The sequence below is a fragment of the Anastrepha ludens genome, chromosome 6, assembly GCF_028408465.1.
Source record: "Anastrepha ludens isolate Willacy chromosome 6, idAnaLude1.1, whole genome shotgun sequence".
Classification (NCBI taxonomy): Eukaryota; Metazoa; Arthropoda; class Insecta; order Diptera; family Tephritidae; genus Anastrepha; species Anastrepha ludens.
The window spans coordinates 37,739,360-37,757,909 of NC_071502.1; the positions used below are offsets into that span (position 1 = coordinate 37,739,360).

Below are 18,550 nucleotides of genomic sequence, written 5' to 3' on the forward strand. Positions count from 1 at the left end.
AAGAAATGACGTATAATTTAGGGGGAAACGAATACCTTCTTTAGTTTCAGATTATTATTATTTTTTTCTTTTTGTTGCTTTTAAAGTTGTGTCCATTATTTCGAGGTTTTCGATGGTTCAACACTTAGAATACGAGATACGATTACGTATAGCTTCTAAGGTACCAAAATTATACAACTCGGGACTCCACTTTGTGTATACAAAATGCCTTTATATGTTAGTATTCATCATCATAGTTCCTCGAGCTCCGTTGCGAAGCATAGGGCCAAAGTAAAATTTTTCCACTTCCTTCTGTTCCCTGCTTTTGCTTACTGCTACTTCATGGTGTTGTCCAAAGCTTTTATTTCACTTTCGTGCCTCCCTTGCGTAGTGCATCGCCGAGCCACCTCCACTTGTGCTGGCCGATTTCTGGCGCGAGTGGTTTTTGTTGGCATCGTCGGTGTAAGTCAGCGTTCGATATCCAATTGTCTGGCGATCAAATGAGCAGAATGTACCTCAGATTGCGGTTTACAAACACTTACGGCTTCTAAACGGTTTCTGCTGATGGACACCATGTTTCACAATCATAGAGAAGGACAAACTTAACATTTGAATTAAAGATTCGAAGTTTGGTATGCACGCTGATTTGTTGGGCAGCCACACTGGTCAGAGAGTTAATTGCTTTCTGCAGCCTTGTGAAAACATCACTTGCCAAGATATTGAGATGGTTTATTTGTTTTGCCAATTTTTTCAATTGATATTTCTTAATTTTTTACTCATATCATTAAACATATATTGTACTTAAAGATAGCTCGTTTGTTCTTAACTAAATTTAAGAGCTTTCTGCATTTTCTATTGAAGATATTGAATTTTCATAATTTTATTGAATTATCATAAAATTAAAGATTTTCCTACTATTTTGATTCTTCTGCATCCGCCGATTCCATTATAGATACCAAATCTTTTTGGACTAGTTGTCCAATTCCAATGGAAGTTCTTTTCTTCGCACATTTTTCTGCCCATTCCTTTGGGTGTTTTCGCTTACGATGAGCGTACATATTTGCGTTAGAGTTAAACGTTTGGGGACAAAATGTACATGTATACAAAACTTCACCAGTATGTGTCGTCATGTGCTCCTAAAAATTTAAATATACATTTTAAATACGATATACAAACTTTTGTATAAAAAAATATTTACTCGCAAGTCGTTGGGCCTTTTGAAGGCTTTGTCACAAAGTTTGCAGACATGTTTTTTTTCTGTGGCGTGCATGTATTTAAAATGTGTTTGTTGCGACCGAAGAGTTGGTGACACTTTTGAGCAAATGGGACACACCTGGGGCGTTTGATACTCCTCCGTGTGCATTACTTTCATATGACGCGCCAAACCGTACTTCGTCGTAAGTTCAGCGTCACATAATTCGCATTTAATCAGTGACCTTGGTAAATCAGAATGCTCCTCCTGGTGTCGGCGAAATGCTTCGCCACCGTGAAAGGATTTTCCACAAATGTCACATATTTTGTTATACAAATGTAGATGGACCAGCTTCAAATGCTGTCTCATATTGTATTCATTACAGAACCTATAATTAGTATAATTACATTATTGTAACAAATAGAAACAGAAGCAAATCAAAATTTGAGCTTACGTTTTCTCACATTGCGTGCACTTAACAACTTTTTGTTCATCGGGAGCATGTATAACATAATGTCGAGCAAGAACTTCACGACGAAAGAATCTTTTAGAACAAATGTCACAACGATAAATGCGTTCTCTAGAGCCATGGAAAAATTGAGTATGCGTTTCAAGCCCTCGACGGTCGGACATCAATTTGTCACAACGCAGACATTTAAAATATTCGGGATCGTTATGAAAGTGGATATGGTCAACGAGTACACCTCGTTTATATAACTTCTTTCCACAACATTTTACATATCCATCTATTTGATGCTGTTCACGACAATGAATTTTAAGTTCTCTAAAATCTGTTAGAGATGTTTGACAAAGAAAGCAGACTAATTTAAAATGTTGAGCAATGTATTCATCATAGTCCGATGTTTTATGCCGTGTTCTTTTTATTTGTTTTGGCTCTCTTTTTTGTTCACTTTGTTTTCTTTTTAGCCTTCTTTTAGTACGAACCTTCTTTTTTGGTGTTAAAGAATGCACTACATCTTCATGGTCGTTTGGACTTGAAGGTATTGGACTTCTTAATTCATTTAAGTCATCAGATAATTTCGATGAATAATTTGCGTCTGCCGTTTCCTCTGGCAATATTTCACTTTTAATATCTACTTTTTCTATATTTTTATCTTGCTGGTTATCTTGAATATTATTGCTATTTGGAAATGTCAGTTGCTCAATTCTAACACTGCATTCTTTTAAGGCGATTGGCAGAAACTCTGAAGAATCTTCGGCCATCTTTTGACGACGAGGACGGCCACGACGACGTTTTGGAGGTGATGCTAACTCGTCTATTGCGTCAGGCTCCGTTTTTATTTCTGTAACAGCTATCTCTAGCTCTTGTAATGATTTTAGAGTGTTACTTGCTGCCAAGTGTGCGTTCTGCACACGCACATAGAATTCATGAAAAGATTGGACCAATTCCCAACATTGATTGCATACAACTTTCGTTGAAAAGTATGCCATCATGCTCAGCTATAAAGAATTACATTTAAATTAAAATCACATCTCTGCCGGAAGACTCACCTCTTCCTTGAAATGCTTTTCGATAATTTCACGGACTTTCACAGACTCCAGCTCTTCTGAATCTATATTTATTTGTCCACTGAAAGGACTACCTTTTTCCAAGCATAATATACAGGACAATTTATCAAACATCTTTCAAAATTATAGTCTACTAATAGCTAATAAAGTGGAATTATTTATGTAGATAAATTTATTTTACAGCTGAATCCAAGGTGAATCTCATTGTTTATATGAGGAAGAAAGTTGCCACCTCGAATATTTGGATCCAGTGTTGCCGCTCAATAAATTTCCTTCGCCGCTAAAAATACAGCAAATCGGCTCCAATTTTTAAATAGTGCAAATTAACACCGATAATAACGTTAGTCTTGAAATCCAATGTAGAATGTCTCTTGCCAACAAGTACTACTTTGGACAAAGTACGCAATTGAGTAGTAAAGTCCTCTCTCGACGAACAAAACTATCACTTTATAAGACTTTTATGATGCCCGTCCTATCGTATGGGGCAGAAGCTTGGACGATGAGAAGGTGTCCTTTGGAGTGTTTGAGAGAAAGATTTTTGACGGAAGATTTTTGAACCTTTGCACATTAACAACAAAGAGTGTAGGCGATGACATAGACATAGTGCAACGTATAAAGATCTAATGTTTACGTTGTTTGGGTCGTGTCATTCCAGTTGTAGTTGTATCAGTCGAAGGGGAAGACCTCCTTTACGTTGAAAAGATCAGGAGTAGAAGACCTGGCTTCACTTGGTGTTTCCAACTCACGCCGGTTAGCATGAGAAATGATTGGTGCGCTTTGTTAAGCTCGGCCAAAATCTCCAAGCGGTTATTTCGTCAATCAAGACGAAGAAGAAAAAATTTACGATTTAAGACCGTTAAACCGAGGGTTATCGTGTTTTTATTTACCTCTCAGTATTTCGACAGAAGACAAATACGGAATTTATTGTTACGAATTTTCTTACGTTAAAATTTAAATAAATCTCTTACAATAACTCCTCTCACTAGATTATCGATTGAAAGCCACAAATTAATGGCAACACACTTGCCTTACTTTATTTTCAACACTTAACTATACATGTCCACGTTCTCCTTAAGACTGAAACACTCTATTACTTTTCGTTTATTTTCTTAAAGTACGTTCACATGTCCAATAAATCCACAAAATTAATCTACCCGTTCACATGCGGCAGATTACCTGCGAAATTGACAACCAGCTGCCAATATGGTTGTGAAAGGTTTAATTTGAAATGAAGATGAATAATGAAATAGTATTGATGGAATATTTCGGTGTTTTTGGTTTGTTTAATTATTATTAACGATATAAAGAAAATACAAGGAGAAGGAATAGCTAATTTAAGTGCGCAATAGGCTGTTAATAATAAACAGTTGGAGGAAATCCGTAAACGACGTTTACTGAGGTTTTAAAAAATTATGGCAGCAATACGCATTCGAAATTTGATATTACATTTTATAACAAGTAATAAGAGGACAAAGCGTTTATGGCCACACGCTTTTTTCTATTATATGAATATATGAATAGTTTATAATACCTAACAAAAATTTTATTGGAATTATGTCTACAAACCTGTTTTCTTTGCCGGCATCCATTTTACTAAGTTTTTACTTTGACGTTTTTCCTTACATTGGTAGAAATAATGATCTATTACACAGAAAACACAGAGTTGTATGTCAAAAAGTGTGGTTATTATCTAGGATTATTTTATAATCTCAGATTTTGGGAGAGAAATGTTGTATAGGAAATCTCCCTTTTTAATTATGGATTTGGAGTTAAGCTTGAAAAAGTAGATCATCTACTTATATGTGATCTTACAATATTATTACACGTTTAACTTACTACTGAATACCCTATGCGCATGCACGACTGCTTATATACATATGCATAATAATTATCATAATTTTTCGATCTGACAGCTTGTTGTTGTAGCAGTAACTTTGCCTTCTCAGTCTAGTGTAATCACCGGTCGTCTTCGTCTAGATCATCTAATGATAGGCCCAGGAAACTTACTTCATTCCCATGGCAGCCGGTTCTACGTTACGGGAATGACTCGGGCTGTTACCGACCAAGGGTTGCCGCTTCAGTAAGCTAGCCTTGTCTAGTGTACCGTACCCCTCCCTAATCTATCGCTCTGGCAGCTCGTATCTTCTGGCGAGTTCTGTTGTAGCAGCAGGTTACTAGTCACCTGTTGTATTCGTCTAATGGTACACATGGTGCTCACACTCACCAACGTAAACGTACACCCATATCAGCTGGCACGATTAAACTAATGAGAGCCCCATGTAAACGAATTCTCACCACCGTTCCGTTCCGTAGTATCGTAGATCGTTGACGTGGGATTTTTGATTGTTTCCGTAGAAACGTGTTAGCTGATTGCTTTTTCACCACACAGTGTTGCCAAACAATATATTTTCAAAATAAACTTAAAAAAATTTTAGTTTTATTAAAATAACTTAAAACTAATGTTGAATAAATGAACTATTTGCACTTGGTGGTTTTTGACTTATTATACAATGAAAAATTTTAAATGATAACGCGGGTGTGTGTAAACGTTTGTATGCAAAAATATCAATGGTAACATTGTGTCGATACCACGAAATACAAACACACACAAATCGATGCATTGTGTAAATATGTAGCCAAATGAAATCAGTTGTTTTGTACGGACTAAAGTTTTGCTCAATTTTGTGAATTATGATAACATCGGTGAGTGCTGGCACCATAACTCATCTAACGGTAGACTCAGAAAGCGTGCACTGTCTCGGTATTTGCTGTAGCCATTAAGACTAGTTCTTGTTTTGTTTTGGCATCTATTTCACTACTGTTGCCAGCCAGTCGTGAAATTTCGACAGATGCACTATTTTGACTTTTCCCTGTCCAGTTTTGCATTGCTGTATACGATACACCACGTCAATCAATCTTTTAATCACCTTGTATGGACCTTCCCATGACGCTTGCATTTTTAGAGAGATCCTTTTTTTCGGACTACCTTCGCTGAATTCTTCGAAGTTTACAGTACGGTCAAATCTGTCCTTAATCTTGTTACTCACTAGCTGGATACGTCGCCTCACATGATGGTGTAATTTGTCCATGTTATTCTTCAATATTTCCCAATTTTCGTCCATTACATGAGCGTCACCTCTTCCAAATGTTAAATCACTCGGAAGCCTTAAATTGCATCCAAAGGTGAGTGCTGGCACCATAGCCCAAGTAGGCCAACTCACGTTGTATTGTCGCAATTTTCCTCGACTTCTATCCTTTGGACTTCTCGCTGCCATACACCGCGCAATTTCCAACCCATTCTGCAGATGATTTTCTGTTATTTACCCAGTAAACCGCTGCTTAATCTTCTCCAGCGTCTTAGTGATGCCCAGATGTTCCCAACTTGGCCGATTGTAAAATTCCTCTAACGCGGATGTAATTCTGGACTTAGAAACTATAATCAGATTACGAGAATGATTTCCGTCTTTCCTTCACCATACACGGTGCAGAATTCCATCAGTGAATTTAAGGCTATTCCATTGTACCGAATATGCTTTAGCCACAGGACTTTCTTTCGCCTTTTTAGTTTTGGATGGTCTCTTTTCAGCGACTTTCGCTTTCATGATCTTTTTCAAGTCAGCATCATTCAATGAATTTTTCCTTGTCGTTTTTCCCACTCATCATCGGGTTCCAAGTGCATTGATCTGATGTAAACTATCCGCTCCGATCTCTCGACCTCGGGACTTGATATAACCAGGTCGCCGAGGTAGTGAATCAGCCTTACCCTGCGGGTTTTTCCATCTTCGTCTTCGGTTGGTTACGTGATATCCTACAACTGCGTGCAATATGTCCTACTTTATTTCCGAGTTTCTGGATTGAGTAAAGTGAGGGAAGTACTTTCTTGTGACACTTCTTATTGCTTCTTCCAGCAAAGTAGGCTCTTCAACAACAGCCCGATGGACTGTGTGCACTGGTTTGTTCAAGATAGCTGCTGTTTCCTGAGTCAATGCAGAAGACAATGTTCAGCAAACGTCTCCTTCAGTGTATGCTGTCCGTTTCGAGTCCGGATATAGTATCTCTTATGAATGCCTTAAGGGGTTATATACCTTGTGTTTTTCAAAAAAATCAAAATAAATTTTATTTCTTTATCGTAAAGTACAATCCCTTGAGAACATTTTCCAAAAATTTCATAGAGATCTGAGCAATAGATCGAAAGTTACAGCGTTTTAAATTGTGCGTCGTCACGTCCTGAGCGTACGGCCTCATGCGGCGCTTGAAACTTTAAACGCGATTATCTCAAAAACGTGTTTTTCCAAAAATGCTTTTGCGGTGGACGCGATTGCAAAAAAAGTATTCAACCGATTTTTATAATTTTTTTTTTAAATTGTTCGTAATTGATGTCGCCTCTTAGTGAACGATCAACTTTTTATGTATAAATTTTTATTTTGCAGATATGAATTTTTTAATGCCAATTTTAGGACTGTAGAAGTGGAGTTTTTTAAAAACATGTTCCTATTTTCACAAAAATCAAAATATTTAATATATTGATCGTTCACTAAGAAGATATAACCCTATACTAATGAAATCTTTTCAATTTTTTGATTTCAGTTGACTTGGTGGACTTGAATCGCGTCCACCGCAAGCCTCTTCCAAAAAAAGGGTCTTGGGGGAAAACGCCATAACTCCGCCATTTTTAAATATTTTTACACAAACAAAGCCTTTTTTTTTTCTTTAAACATTGTAATATCCAATAATAAAAACTTTTATACAATAAAATTATTGCTACATATCTTTAAAAAAAACCCAACTTTCGCTAATTTCACCGGACCACAAGGTATATAACCCCTTAAGCTGCGTTTAATTTTGCTATAAAGTATTGGTATAACCAAGGATGATAGAATACAAGATTGCGCCTTCCGAATTCGCTGTGTCGGCAGGCTCCATGAATAAACAAACAAAAGGAAGGAGAATTACTTATTTGTGAAGAGGAAGAGTGGCGAAAGCAATAGAAACTACCAAGCACACAAAAAAAACGACAGTCGGTTCTACGTAACCGGAGTGACCCGGATTTATATGCTGCTACAACAACAACAACCAAACACAAAAAATTATATACACGTACACACACTTTCTTACCACTCCTTCTTTCACTGCCAAAGATATAGTAAAGAACGAGAGTTTTTGGAAAACTAAATATGTAGCAGAACCAATAACACCGGACAATATTGTTCCACACATGCTGCAATCTAAAGAAGCATGGGATGGTATCAAAAAAATGTCAGCGTTCGTACTCAACGATTTGAGACAAATGGAGAGAGGGCGATATGCTTAGTTATACCAGTTGCTCCATCTATTCGCCCCATGCTAACGCTTGGCTTGTTGCTTTCACATGAAAATGTTTCGTTAAGTGAGCCGAGCAGAGGAGTGGCGAATAGAAAAGGCCTTATAGTTTTCATCTTTAAAAATTAAGTCGGAAGAGCGCCACACACTGAAAATAATAGCCTACATATAGTATGTTGAGAAATTTCAAAACTTGTGCAGCCAATAAAACAAGGAGATTTTAACCAATTTGTGGAAAAGCTCTTTGAAAAGGCAAATAGCTGACACCCAAGTATACTTGTATCCAGGCCCGACGAGAGGGGGGAGGGGTTACTTTTTCCCCCGGGCCCGGAGTTTTCAGAGGGGCCCGGACTCGAGGGTAATTCCAAGAAATTTCCTGTTTGAAAAAATGTAGTAAATAATACTACTACTATAAAGCAAGCAAGAAAACCAAAATTCTAAGCATCGTGGCAGTCATTTTCAAATATTTGTAAGGCTCACAAAATGAATAAAAAATTTTAACTTTTTTCAGCTGCGTTTTTTATTTCAGATCTGCTGAAGAGTTTTCTAAAATTCATTTTCCCCCGGGGCCCGAATACTCTCTCCACGGCCCTGCTTGTATCTATTATTTAATTAATATGTAAACATTTGTGTTTTAAAGTTAGCTACAATCTGTATGATTTTTAACTTTGTGTGATAACAAATAAGTGAGCCCAGCAAGAGCACCCACAAATTAACTGTATTACTTCTTTGGCAGTGGCATTTTTTGTTAAAGTAATAAATTATAATATGTCTAGTAGAAACATCTGTTTGGAAGCCAAACTGCATATGTAACGGTGCAACCTTTACATACATACATGCATGCAGTACATAACTTCACAATAGCACACCGTTCAAATACTTCAGGGTTTTCTCCACTCGGAGAAGTGTTACGTTACTTTCTTTGAAGTGGCGTAATTTGTTATAAGCACATAGAATGTATGTATAGTATGATACTTACGTATACATGCATACATATTTATTGTATCGGACCCACAGCGTTCGAAGTTTTGACACTTTTGCGGTCTCCAAAAATTATAACTCAATTAAAATTGATGCGCGGTTATGATGGTTTGAGTGTTTTTCTAAGAAGGCTTCTTAGCTACTTATGTATGAGTCGGTCAAATTCATGGCAGACTTTGTGTCGCCAAAAATGTGGACAATTTACTTCATACTGGTATGCATGTTTACAAGTATGCTACTTATACATAATTATTGCTATATTTTTAAATCTCCGTGCAGAATAGTAAAGAATCAGCTCTATAAATTATTTCTTTAAACCTTAAATGGGCGATTTTTTCTCAAAAACAAACATATTTTTAAAGTATAGTGTGATCAATTTAGAGGTATCGGATTTTATATTGAAATAAAACAACGGAAATTCAAATTGATTTATGAATCCTTACTACTTTTCTGTAAAACCATTCATGATATTTATTTTTTAAAGATAATCCCTAACTGCGCCGTAATTGGCCATCTGTAAACACCAATTTTTAATGACTCATTAGAGGACTTCGGTCGGTATCTCGTGAATAACTTTATTAACGTTGGCTTCCCATTCCTCAATTGAAGCTGGTTTATCCACAAAGCATTTAGACTTTACATAAAATACAAATAAAAGTCCAAAGGTGTAATATCACACGATCTTGGTGGCCAATCAACTGGTCCGAGACGAGAGATAAATTGCTCATCGAAACGGCGACGCAATAAACCCATTGTTTCACGGGCTGCCTCAAGTCATAGGGTATCGGGATTTTCATATTTTCTGTGGCATGCGCTATTTAGCAAGTTCGAGAATTGTTCTCTCCAAAATTTAAGTGTGCTCTGGATATCAGCACCAGATCGTCGTCTTTGTTTTTACACGGAAACGTCAAGGTTTTGAAACCTTTTGCAAGCCGCCGAACAAAGTTTGCACAAAACAGTAGTGGTTCGTGGATGTGGATTGCGGAAGGAGGTCTTTGAAGGATTTTTCAACATTTCAAAAAAGGATATTTTCAATTTTTATACGATGTGCGTCCGTGTAATTTTTCAATGCAAAGTATGCAAATTCTACAATTCTACACATCACAGCTGGCAACCAATAACGCTGTGGTTGGTTGGTTGGTTGGTTAGAGTGGTGATTCATCCAGAATCCAACTAGCGCTTCCGTACCATTTTGTTGCCACATCCTCGTTACCAAATTGTTTAACAGTTATTTGCAGCAGGACTATATCCAGTCTGTGCGGTTTAGGAACCTTATTAGGTTGTTGACGTCTACGCCAGACAGTTGCTCGAGACTCTCGAACAGCGGTTTGCCCAGGGTTAACATTCTGTCCTTCCATAGGGCAGGGCATTCACAGAGGAAATGGAAGATTGTTTCTTTTTCCTCCGGTTGTTTACAACTATGACAGTATGTATTGTGAGGGATACCCATTTTGGCGGCTTGTTCTCCGATAGACCAGAAGCCAGTTATGACTGCCGTAAGTCTGCAGGTGTCCCGTCGTTTCATGTTTATTAATGTCAACGATTGCTTGAGGTTGTAGGTGGGCCATAACGTTCTGCTGATTTTGCATTTCGTCTGGTCTCTCCATCTACAATCTGCAATTCGAAGGTATTTTAGGGAAATTGCATTCTTGACCGCACCTAGTGGAGTGAATACTGGTACTGCAAGAGCGCTATTCATGGCAGATCCCCCTCTTGCCAGTTCATCAGCTTTTTCGTTACCTTCTATGTTCCGGTGTCCCGGGACCCAAATCAAGGTTACTCTATGGTTTTCACTCAAGTTGGTGAGGCTATTCCTACTTTGCTCCACCACTTTAGAGGTTGTTATAGTCGCGTCCAGCGCCTGGATTGCGGCTTGGCTATCCGAAAGAATAGCGATATTGCCCTTAAAAGAAAAATCTGCGATTAGTAACCTACAGGCTTCCCCAATTGCTAGTACTTCCGCTTGGAAGACGCTGCTGGTATTAGGGAGACGCACAGATTTTTCAATTCCAAGTCTATGAGAATATATACCAGCTCCAACACCACAATCCATTTTACTGCCATCTGTATAGACTGTGGTATCGAAGTTGTTTAGAGAGAATCCCTTATTCCATTCTTTTTTAGATGGAAAGAGTGTGGCAAAATTCCTATTGAACGTTACCATCGGGACGATGTAGTCAGTCCTCACCGAGGTTAACTGAGTTTGTCGCAATAATAGACTAGCGTGACCATAAGTTTTTTCTTTCCAGCGACCCGCTTCATTTAACCTAAGTGCACTCATGGTTGCCATCTTCTTTATATGTAGGTCTATTGGAATAACGTGTGTCAGAGCATTGAGAGCCTCTCTAGGACATGATCTGATTGCACCGACCGTTATTGCACAGGCTGATCTTTGTATTCTGCCGAGTAATTTGGTATTGTACTCTCCCCCTAGAGCTTTCCACCAAACTACCGAACCATGCGATAGAATGGGTCGTATAACCGCCTTATACAGCCATAATGTATGCCTCGGTTGAAGACCCCATCTTCTTCCAAGCATACGTTTGCAGGCATATAAAGCAATTTCTGCTTTCCTTACCCGTTCTTCGACGTTTAACTTCCAGCTAAGTTTGGAGTCCAGAATTACTCCTAAGTACTTTGCACTGGTTGATAGTGACAGAGTTTGTCCGTTGATATTTGGTAGGGTGAAAGTTGGTACCTTGTATCTGGTGGTAAAAAGCATAAGTTCTGTTTTACGCGGGTTTAAACTTAGCCCACATCCTGTGGCCCAAAAGTTAAGCTCGCCTAACACCCTTTGGATGATCCCACTGATCGTATTTGGGCACAGTCCTGACACCATTAACACCACATCATCAGCGTACGCCACCACTTTTACCCCACCTCTGTCAAGTTTTGTTAAGATTTTGCTGATCACACATAGCCAAAGAAGTGGAGATAATACTCCCCCTTGTGGAGTGCCCCCGTGGACCTTCTTGGTTATGTTGATATTACGCTGTACGACAGGCAAAAAAAGTGCCACTTTTAAATTTAAAATAAGTGGCCTGAGCGCTGCTCCGCACTATAGTATCGATCACGGCTTTTTCTCAGTCAGTCTGGTGAAATGTTATCATGTTCACGATTCAGTCTTATAATAGTGTCTAGATCAAATACAATTTTCTTTGTTACTGATCGTGACTGGAAAGAGATCTGCTCGAACGTTGGCAAACAGGGATATTATGAATGAATGAGTTCATTGTTCCTTCCTTGATTATATTTTACTTGACCAAGAACGTACGAGCAAATCGTAATCGATACAATGGTGAGAATCGGCGTCAATGGGACGATTATTATATGAAAATTCCTCATATTACTTCTACCATACCTGACAAACTCCGTAAATTCATTTTTAGCCATTTACCTGCAACTATATGACACCCTTATGAATATAGAATAAAATATCTCTGCTTGTTTTTGACACAGGCAAGAATTAGTGAAATAGCAGTTTTCTTAATTCTGGACACAAAATATGCCTTTTGCGTCCCCATACTTCTGGGTATTTTATTGTTTTATAAGAAAAAATGTTTTGCATACTCACTAAATACAAAACCTGACAAATTATTAAATTAACGACAAAACTATTATCACAATATGATCTACCTTAACATAGTAGATAATTATGATAAAAAATAAGTAATATATTATTTACCAATTACTTAAACGAGTTTGTCTAATTATAAACACCCAATATTCTCTTGCCTTCTGGGTCGAATGGACTTCTTAAATGACAATCGGCCTTATAGCGTTTGCCTAAAATTTCAATGTCATACGTTCCATTCCTTATGTATTCATCATTTATTAATTCGCCATCTGTCCGACTAATATACGCCTGACCAATTGATTTTCCCAACGCATAACCATATTCAGCACGCCGCAGGAAACCAGCCGCCTCACCATTGCGATACACCCCCTCTAGTCCCCAAATGGGCACCTGTTCCTTCAACGTAAAATAGACCAAACGTTTCTTAATACCTTCTTTGCGTTGTCGCTCTATTGCCGATTTTCCTTTGTAGTCGCCTGTTTTGCGACACGTGAACGATAGACCAGCTTCTAAGGGTGTATCATCGGGTCTTAAATCGAAACTCCAAAGATGATACCCTTTTTCACTGCTCAGCGAGTATAATGCACGAAAGCCAGCATTTCGTAAACCATGTTGTTTACCCACTTCTAATAGTGATTGATAGACAGTGGAACAATCTTCCTTGGGTATATGAAGTTCATAACCCAGTTCGCCAACAAAACTGACTCTTAATAGGCGCAAACCCACTTGTTTGCCATTAGCTGACAAACATTTACCACTTGCCAACTGCGTGCCGTTAGGAGGAATACTCTCATTCGATAGATCACAGTCAACAATGCGCTGAAGGATGTCTCGACTGTGTGGACCTTGAATGGATAAAACACCTAAATCGGGGGTTATGTCGCGTAAGGATACATTAAAGCCCTTATCTCTTATCTCAGACTGTAGGATGGAATAAGTATAAAAGGCAGAGGCACCACCAGCCACAATGTAATAACCCTGCCCTGAAAATTTCGGGTCGTATACTGCGCCAGTACCAGAATTCAAACGAGATACGGTGACATCGGCTTCCACACCACCACTTTTGTTGAGAACACAGGAATAAACGGTTCTACAAAAAAAAAAAAAATTAGTTGATTAATTTCTGACGTAACGTTTAAGCACCAAACATCGAACTTCAAATTAGTCTTCCATTGAAACTCACTTGTTAGCGTCGCGATTCGTGTTAGCGCTAAAGATCCAGTCAGCTGCTTTCTGTGCATCTGGACCTTCCATAATTAGTTTACAAAAATAGCTCATGTTAAAGACAACTGCGGCATTTCGACAAGCCAGTGCTTCTTCACCAATCTGAAATATTGGTACGTATACATACATATGTACTAAAATACTAAAGGCACAATATTTGTTTATAAATAATGCGGGTTACCAAATTATGATGTTGCGAAAACTTATCATATTTCAAGTCGCCCTCGAGCACTTTTTCATAAACGCTATGGGTGTGTCTTGTGTGGCCATAACTGCCATACCAATCGTAAGGTAGTACGTCTACTTTCTGCTTCATAAAAAATCCCGCTCTTTCCCAACCCTGTTTCTCTTCCATAAAAGCATTTTGCTCCAACATGTCGCCGTGTAACGGATCCCTCTGGAAATTACGTCCGGCAAGCGGCTGATCGTGCTTAAAAACCATACTGTAATTCTTGGCATAACTCTCATGAGATTTTTCGCGTATCCATTGTGTGTCCCGATTTTGCGTGACCGTGAAACGACGTAAATCGAAGCTAAACATTGGCAAATCGGGTTTCCCATTAATCACCCAAAGTGCAGTTTGTTCACCGCATCCACCACCAAACATCATTCCAGCCGAGTTGAAACCACAATTATGATACAAACCATTTATGTGTGTATCTGGACCCATTAGGGGCTTGTGATCGGGCGTAAAAGATTCAGGGCCACATATTGTGCTCTTGACACCATAATTACCATACGAAGGACACAATTTAACCGCACCGTTAAGATGTACTTCAAATACAGACCAATCCAAATCGTATAAGCCAAAATGAAAATCTTTCGGTACAGGTTCCAATATAATGGGATTCGGTTCATAACCACCCATACATATTGCATCCCCTTGAATACGAAAGTATGTTGAATAATCGTGATCGCGAATATTTGGTATGCCACGGACACCGGGAATCGATTCGGATACAATGTAGGAATGCTTCATTGGAATAAGTGGCAAATGCGAACCATGCTTTTGTACTAAATCGCGTCCCCATATGCCCGTAGCGTTCACCACCGCCTTTGTTTTTATATTTCCATATGGGGTGGCGACACCGATAAGTTGCTTGCCTCTCGATGCATCCTCGACTAAAAGATCTGTGACACTACAATTTTCAATAACTCTGGCACCATTTTTAACAGCTCCACGTGTTAAAGCTGTGCACAGCATGGCCGGGTCAATTACACCATCACCTGGTGAATAGAGAGCTCCAATAAAAGCTTTCGGGTCTAGAAGTGGAAATAATTTCTGTGTCTCTTCGGGTCCAAGTATATAATTTTCGATATGTAAAGAGTTTCCTATAGATGCCAAGCGCTTGTATTCATTCAAACGTTTCTATGAAAAAAGAGGATAAAATTGGTTAACCTTAAAAGAAGCTAAATGTGATTTAAATATATTTTGAAGGTAAGTGTTTGAAAAAATACTTAACTTCTACCTAGCTATTAAGCGTTTTATTGTGTAAAGTGGCGCAAATCTAAACCACCAATTGTGTTTTTCAATAATTATTTAAAAGAGGCCTTTACGCTTTTCATTGCTTATCTGCTTTTACCTTTATATTGCAGTTGTCTAGTTTACAAGTGTCAAATATTATTGATATACGGCGGCATTTGCAAAAATTATATACAATATCTTCCGATAGAGTGATTAATTTTGTGCCACCTTGAACATAAGAGTTTTTTCAAAGGAAAGGTGACTAACAATTTCGGGCTACGTACAATCGATTTCTGTTGTTACTGCAAGAGTGTTATAATCCACAAAACCAAGTAGAGTTATTATTTCTCTGCAAGTAAAAGCAAAGACATATTTTTATCTAATTTAATTTGATCTAATAATTTTTTACGCAGTATAATATAAGAGGTTGTGGTCATGTCTTGATACTTATCTAATTTTTTTCTTTCGGATTATAACACTACGTTATGGAAGTAATTGAGCGGCGAACGGCTAGTGTACTATGCACAAATTTAAAAAGGGATGTTTATGATTGTTTTGCAAAAATTGTGTTCAACTTCCAAGATAGGTAGTATCCAAGTTGATAATAGAAAATATTAAAATTTTTTACTAATTTTTTTAGTGAATACTATTTTGTAGAGTTTGTTCTAATATTATGGGCATTAAACTTTGCAGCTTTTACCCTATTTCTTTCTACTGCTTATTGTAAAAGTCTTACGCCAGAACTGCTAATTGCTTGCTGAACAAAGAATATATAAGGATATTTATAAACACGCCTTATACTTTACTTTCACATTTCCACGGAAGTCTATACAAGACAACTTTTTTTTTAATTTTAGTTTCCCAGCATTAATTTGTTTATGAATACCTACTAGAAAAACATTTTACAGAATGAGTAATTTAATATAAAAAAATATTGGACACAAAGTAGATGAACACTTTTTCATCGACAAAATATAAATTATGCAGCTTTCTAGTTAGTAAGCTTTCCACGCATAAATTAAGGAACCCATACATACTGCTTCCAACGGTAGTTGTACTCAGTGGAGATAATGGCTGAGGATTGACCTCTGTTACAAAAACTATTTTTAAAAATAAAAAAAAATACCAGTCTAACGGTTAGACGCGATAGAAGTGAAACCTTCCGTAAAACAAACTGAGAGAGAATGAGACGAAAGCAGCATTAGGAGCGGGATAATTATAGGTTCATTATACAATAATATTGCCATAAAGTTCATATTTTATTTTCTTCATTTTATTATTATTCATCCTCAATGTTTTCAATTTCAACAAATGATACGAGTGGCTTCCCAACGATTCTAAAGAAGTTTTCACTTCAAAATACGGACGCAATACAGCACACGCGTTTGCTATTATTAGCGTCGTAACGTGTATATTACACAGACGTACTAACATACACAAGTATTAGGTAGTGTAGTATAGGTATACATAATGTCTTCTCGCTCAGCGTGGCTCCGTAATACGCAGGCGCGCACACATACGTACTAGCATACATACAAACATACATACGTATGACGCTTGAACTAAACACCAAAGCAAGTAATAGGCAGTGTAGTATACATAATACAATACTCACTATACTAGCGTGGGTCAGCAGTACGCAGCCATACACATATACGTATATCAACATATAACGCTTCGTAGCCAAGAGTGGTGTCGCTTTTTCGTTTCATCGAGTCTCAAATCACTCCCAACGATTCTAAAAAAGTTTTCACTTCAAAAAACTAAATTTTAAACTACATTTCCGAAGAAGTGACGACGTAAAAAACTTGGACGACGGGTAAAACTGAACATATGACTTTTTACGAAACCAATCAAAATAGCACTTTTTTTTTTTTTTTTATTAACGCATCTTAAAGTATAGGCAGAATAACGTTTAGAAATTACAACTAGTACAACGGAATAAAGATACTAACGAGCAATTTTTATTGAACATATATATTAAAAAAGGAAAAAAATAAGATGCCTCAATATTCATAAATTCATTATGAATGTATAAATATATAAGGTACAGCACTTGATAAAAACTTTTATAAAAATTCCACTTTCGTGGTCTTGTATTGTATAGAAATAGAAATAGAAAATTAACAACCTTGGTTTTTTCTAGTGGAGGAATAAATCTGAAGTCTGGGAAGATGATCTTATTTAATCATTATTTTAAAATGAACGAAATATGGTAGAACCACGGATCAGAAATTCTAAGAGAAGTATGGTAAATGTTATTTTTAGCTAACAAATCAATAGTGGATTAATTTTAAATATGAATTAATAGGAAGTCGTAAATAAAAATTATATGGTAATTCTCCACTTATTTCACATATAAATTTCGGTTTGGATTAACTTAATTTTAGGCAAAAACCATTACACGTTTTCATTAATGTTGTGAGCGACTAATGACTTAAGAAATATAATATTTATATGTACGGAATAAAATTGTGCATAAACAATTGATTGATAAGACTTATCAGGCAATAAGCTGGGCGTGGTATTTTATAACCTTTTTTTAAACAAGTACTATTTTTATAGATAGTCGCAGATTTAAATGTAACCGATGTTGGTGGATTTCAAAGCACCCATTTGTGTGTGCGCGTATGCATGTAAAAATATATATGTATGCATGTGCATATATACGCTTTGATACATTTGTGTTTGTACTGCACTGCACTTTTAAAATGAACAAATATTATGCTTACTTCCGTGTGAGCTATGAATATACCGCCATTCTGAATCCAGCCCGGATCATATCCAGTATCCTGTTCCAATTGCGTCAACATATTTCGTGAATTGTTCAGCAATTGTATATCTACATCGTTTGGTCGTAAACGCCAAATTAAACCCGCCGTATGCCAGGTGGTACCGGCTGTTAGCTTGGCACGTTCCAATAGCACTGCCTTCACCCCTCGCTTTGCCAAGTGATACAATGTGTGACATCCTGCCGAACCGCCACCGATGATAACCACATCTGCCGTTGAGGGTAATTGTGGCACAGAATCCTCAGCTTTAATGCAATGCAGGCGAATTGGTGTTGTAGAGCTCGACGGAAGTTTCGTCTTTCCTTGCAATAATGTTTTTCTGCCAATCTTCCACATTGATGTGTGTACTGTTTACGCTTTAAATCTCAACTGATCTCAATTAAATTACAAAGTGTATACTTAAGCTCGGTTTAAATAATTTATTTATAAAAATATCGGTTTTACTGTTTAGAATAATTAAGAATATCAATTGTTATGATGTATGACAACGG

General features: G+C 37.4%; 2 protein-coding genes across 2 annotated transcripts; both read right to left on the reverse strand.

Moving 5' to 3' along the window:
* Nucleotides 1-687: 687 nt before the first annotated feature.
* LOC128867647 (transcription factor grauzone-like) lies at nucleotides 688-2,923 on the reverse strand. The gene is made up of 4 exons (XM_054109069.1): nucleotides 2,684-2,923; nucleotides 1,626-2,632; nucleotides 1,178-1,559; nucleotides 688-1,115 (listed from the first exon to the last, which is right to left on the reverse strand). The coding sequence occupies exons 1-4, from the start codon at nucleotides 2,813-2,815 to the stop codon at nucleotides 894-896; spliced, it is 1,743 nt and encodes a 580-aa protein (XP_053965044.1). The 5' UTR covers nucleotides 2,816-2,923; the 3' UTR covers nucleotides 688-893.
* Nucleotides 2,924-12,488: 9,565 nt separating this feature from the next.
* On the reverse strand, nucleotides 12,489-18,433 carry LOC128867436 (sarcosine dehydrogenase, mitochondrial). Its single transcript, XM_054108635.1, has 4 exons — nucleotides 18,000-18,433; nucleotides 13,984-15,171; nucleotides 13,762-13,904; nucleotides 12,489-13,668 (listed from the first exon to the last, which is right to left on the reverse strand). The coding sequence occupies exons 1-4, from the start codon at nucleotides 18,393-18,395 to the stop codon at nucleotides 12,708-12,710; spliced, it is 2,688 nt and encodes an 895-aa protein (XP_053964610.1). The 5' UTR covers nucleotides 18,396-18,433; the 3' UTR covers nucleotides 12,489-12,707.
* Nucleotides 18,434-18,550: the final 117 nt, after the last annotated feature.